The following is a 4311-nucleotide window of genomic DNA, read 5'->3' as shown; positions in this document are numbered from 1 at the left end:
AGTGCTGGGACTTTGATGGAAGTGTCAGAACAGAGGTGGAGACCTGAGGGATACAATGAAGAAGGGAATGTGCCCGATGGGATTAAAGTGGTGTAGGGGACAGGGTTTGAGGGATTAGTCAGGGAAGCAGGGAGACAGTTACAAGAAATTAGACACTTGGACATCTGAAACATTAACGTGTTACACCCAGAGCAATAGCCCAGTTATTCTCGTTGACAGAGCACAGTAAGATCAGGACAGGATTGAATGACTCTCTGACTGACCCACTCAGTGAAGAGGGCTGAGCACCATCTCCCCAGCCTGCTCTGCAGAAACCATGGTCTGTGATCCAGAGCACTTAGGCGCCTTTGTGCATTTAGGCACCTTTGTGAGCAAAGAAATGCAGTATACGGTTCTGGATCTGTTTGTTCCTCACACCATAGATGATGGGGTTTAGCATGGGGGGCATCACGTAGTACATGTTGGCAATAAGAACTTGGACAGGGTGCGGCTTCTTCTCCTCAAATCGTCCCGAGAGGGAGAAGTAGAGACCTGGGATGTGAAACACTAAAATGGAACAGAGGTGGGAGCTGCAGGTCTCAAAAGTTTTGAGCCGGGCGTCCTTTGTGGGGAGGCTGAAGATGGCCCTGAGGATCTGAATATAGGACACAACAATAAAAAACACATCCAGACCCCTCAGACAAAATAGCACAAATAAGCCGTAGTGACTACTGGCTCGGGTGTCACCACATGCTAGTCCCACCACTGGCATGTGTGCACAGTACGGCTGGGATACTATGTTAGTTCTGCAATATGACCACTGCCTTGCCAGGAGGACATAGGGCAATATGATCAAGACACCACGCAGCACCACGGCCAGGGCAATTTTGGTTACTGTAACGCTTGTTAAGATGGTGGAATGTCTCAGGGGATGGCAGATGGCCACGTAGCGATCCACAGCCATGGCCACAAGGATCCCAGACTCGATTGTTATGAAGCAGTGAATGAAAAATATCTGGGTGAGGCAGCCATTGAAATCGATCTCTCTGGCATTGAACCAGAAGATGCTCAGTGCTTTGGGAACGATGGATGTGGACAGACCCAGGTCGGTGACGGAGAGCATGCAGAGAAAATAGTACATGGGCTCATGGAGCTTTGACTCCGTCTTCACAATGAACAGGTTGGTGAAGTTCCCCAAGAGGGTTACAATGTACATGGTACAGAAGGGGATGGCGATCCAGACATCAGCTGTCTCCAAGCCCGGAATGCCCTGCAGGATGAAGGTGGAGGGGTTGGTGACCTTGGTTGTGTTGAAATCTGACATGTGTGCACTGTTCGTTCTCCAGACGGTTAAACTGTGAGTTTAAACTGTGAGGGGTTAAACTGTGAGGTAGAGCAATACTTCCTGTGTGCACTGTTCGTGCTCCAGACTTCCTGTTGCTCTTGGCCTAGGATGAGGGTTGTAGGAGAAATCCTGAAAGGAGAGACAATGTTCATATCAGACAACACAGCTGGTGTCATGGTTGTATCAGATTTGTTTCCTCACTCACTGAAATGTGACAGTTTCACTGTTCAGATAAATGATTGATGCACAGCTGGATTTTCTAATGTGAATTCCATATTTAATAGAACTTCGTGCTCAAAATGTGTCATCACCTTGGAAACCTTGATAGGCACCAATTGGAAAGGGGGTGTTGGGGCCTTTGTTACCCACCTTTGGTTCTTAATGCCTGGAACGTTAGGCTAGATATTCCATGCTGTAGAGAGTCCCTCATTCGCCAGGTTGATGAAAATATGAGAGTAGGAAAAATCCAAATCCAAACCCATCCCAATTAGAACAACCTTTAGTGAAAAGCTTGTGACATCTACTGACTGCACAGAAACCCTGCTCAGTCACAGCCAGGACCTAACCACGACAGTTGTGGGATGCCAAAGGACTGGGATGAAGAAGAACTTGCTCAGAACATGTGCTCAGTTTTCATCCCCCAGTCTCTGCAAAGGACACAGCTGATGTAAAGGAGGCTTGTGAGAGAGGCTGTGAGAAAAGCGGAGGCTGACTTCTCTGGACAGACTGAACAATTCAATCCTTTTCAATTGATATCCTTTGATCCTTATCTGCTTCTTTTTAACTATCCAGTCTTCAGGTGCTTATAGATTACCAGTTCTGCCTACTTGTTTTTCCCTTTAATAGTTTCATACCCTCTGGTCCTTGTTTCCCACCCCATTCCTTTTTTCCTTCCCCCCTCTTCCTTCTCCTCTATTTATTTTGGCTCTGCACATCCTAAACTCAAAACTCCAGTCATCTGAATACGTGGGTTGTGCCCACGAAAGCTCACGATACCATCTACATGTTTTGGTAGTCTACAAAGTGCTACCAGACCATTTGTTATTTTTTAAGATTATCCTGTACAGACTAAGTCGGCTACCCGCTGAAGTATCAGGGACAGTTTAGTTTAGGGAGGAGACAAACCAGGGGAATACAATAGAGGAGAGGATGATAAATAATATCATTGCACTAACATGAAGAAAAGAGGGAAAATTCCCAACTTCTTATATCTATGGACATTAAGTCCCTCAATTGGTTTTCCCACTGCTGATGGAAATTATCAACCGAATTGATTGGGAGAAAACAAATTAGAAAAAAAAACCCAGGAACGATAACTGTGATTTCCGTAAGAGTCCATGAGATAGCCACAATGCCAGGATCATTGCTGGTGAAAAACTTTTTGTCAAAACCCAGCTGAATGAAAAATGGAAGGAAGAAACTGAGATGGAGGGACCAATATATAACAAAGAGGGGAAAGGAAAAAAAGAGAAATAATGCCAATTGGAATAGATGAAAATGAATGAGTGATGATATAACTATCACAGACTTATCGATGAGTTTCAGAGCTAAGGATCAGAAAAAGGAGGTTAATTTGGCATATTAAGAATTAATGAAATCCTAGGAAAGGTTTAACCTATTCCTAGAGACAGAAAGAAAACTTGTGAATATTGCAGAAAAGGTCGATATGTTGAAGAAATAGTTGTGTTCTAATTTGGAATGCAGAAATATTACATCCTTGTATCAAATGAGGAGGTGAAATGCATGATAGTCTATCAGCATCCAACAAGGTTGTAAAACAATATTAACAGCTAAACATTAAAGTTAATAACACCAGAATTATGCATGGACCAATCAATGAGACATCTCATTTTGAACCAAAAGTCAGTAATCCTGCCACAAATGTTATATATATATATATTAATTTAAAAAAATATTTGACAAGGCAAGAAAATAATGGAAAAGCTGACATGTGAATTAAGATCAAACAACATCAAACCGGATGGAAAATCATAATGTCATATAATCTTGATTTCATCCTTAAAGAAAGGACAAATTTTGATGATCAAGGGAACCAGGCAGGTGCAACAGACTTTAACGTCCCTAACTTGATTTAGTAGGAAACACACTCAGATAAAACTATCAAAACGATATATTATCAGTGGGGCACACATTACATGGGCTAAAAAGTGTCTAATTGACAGATCTGAAAATAATCGTTGTCCAAGGGCCATTGGGAGGGGAGTTCTGTGGGATCATGATGAGGCCTGATATTATTTAATATTTTCATCAGTCCTGGAAGCAAATATGAAATCTCAGGAGAGGGATTCCTAGGAGTAGTCCAGACAACTATAATGATTGGTCTGGGGAATTTCTTGAGCTAGGCCCATTCATAAGAACAAAAGAATGGCCATAATGGGTTAGAACAAAGGTCCATCTAGCCCAGTATCCTGTCTGCCGACAGTGGCCAATGCCACCTCCATGAATCTATCCAGCTCTTTTCAAAATTCTATTATAGCGCTAGCCTTCACAATCCCCACTGGCAAGGAATTCCACAGGTTGATTGTGCGCTGTGTGAAGGAGAACTTCCTTTTATTTGCTGCCCATTAATTTCATATGGTGTCCTCTAGTTCTTATATTGTGGGAATAAGTAAAAAACGTATTCACTTTCTCCACCATCCATGATTTTACAAAACTCTGTCATATCCCCCCATTAGTCTCCTGCTTTTCAAGCTGAAATGTCCTAGTCTCTTTAATCTCTCCTCATATGGGACCCGTTCCAAACACCTCATCATTTTAGTTAGCTTTTTCAGAACCTTTTCTAATGACAGTATATCTATTTTTGAGAAGAGGAGGCCACATCCGTACACAGTATTCAAGGTGTGGGCGTACTATGGTTTTATATAAAGGCAATAAGATATTCTCTGTCTTATTTTCTATCCCTTTTTATGATTCCTAACATCCTATTTGTGTTTTTATCTGCCTCTGCACATTTAGTGGATGTTTTT

At 42.4% G+C, this 4311-nt stretch overlaps 1 protein-coding gene across 1 annotated transcript; it reads right to left on the bottom strand.

Annotated features, from left to right (window-relative positions):
- Positions 1-355: 355 nt before the first annotated feature.
- LOC149526123 (olfactory receptor 52E4-like) lies at positions 356-1303 on the bottom strand. The gene has a single exon (XM_089774084.1). The coding sequence runs from the start codon at positions 1301-1303 to the stop codon at positions 356-358; it is 948 nt and encodes a 315-aa protein (XP_089630210.1).
- Between the last annotated feature and the right edge of the window lie 3008 nt (positions 1304-4311).

This window comes from Pelodiscus sinensis, chromosome 1, assembly GCF_052426305.1.
Source record: "Pelodiscus sinensis isolate ZL-2025 chromosome 1, ASM5242630v1, whole genome shotgun sequence".
NCBI lineage: Eukaryota > Metazoa > Chordata > Testudines > Trionychidae > Pelodiscus > Pelodiscus sinensis.
This window is presented reverse-complemented; position numbering and strand designations above follow the sequence as displayed.

Bases quoted from the DNA above. Each gene is read 5' to 3' on its own strand.
- LOC149526123 (XM_089774084.1), bottom strand. From the start codon at position 1,303: ATGTCAGATTTCAACACAACCAAGGTCACCAACCCCTCCACCTTCATC.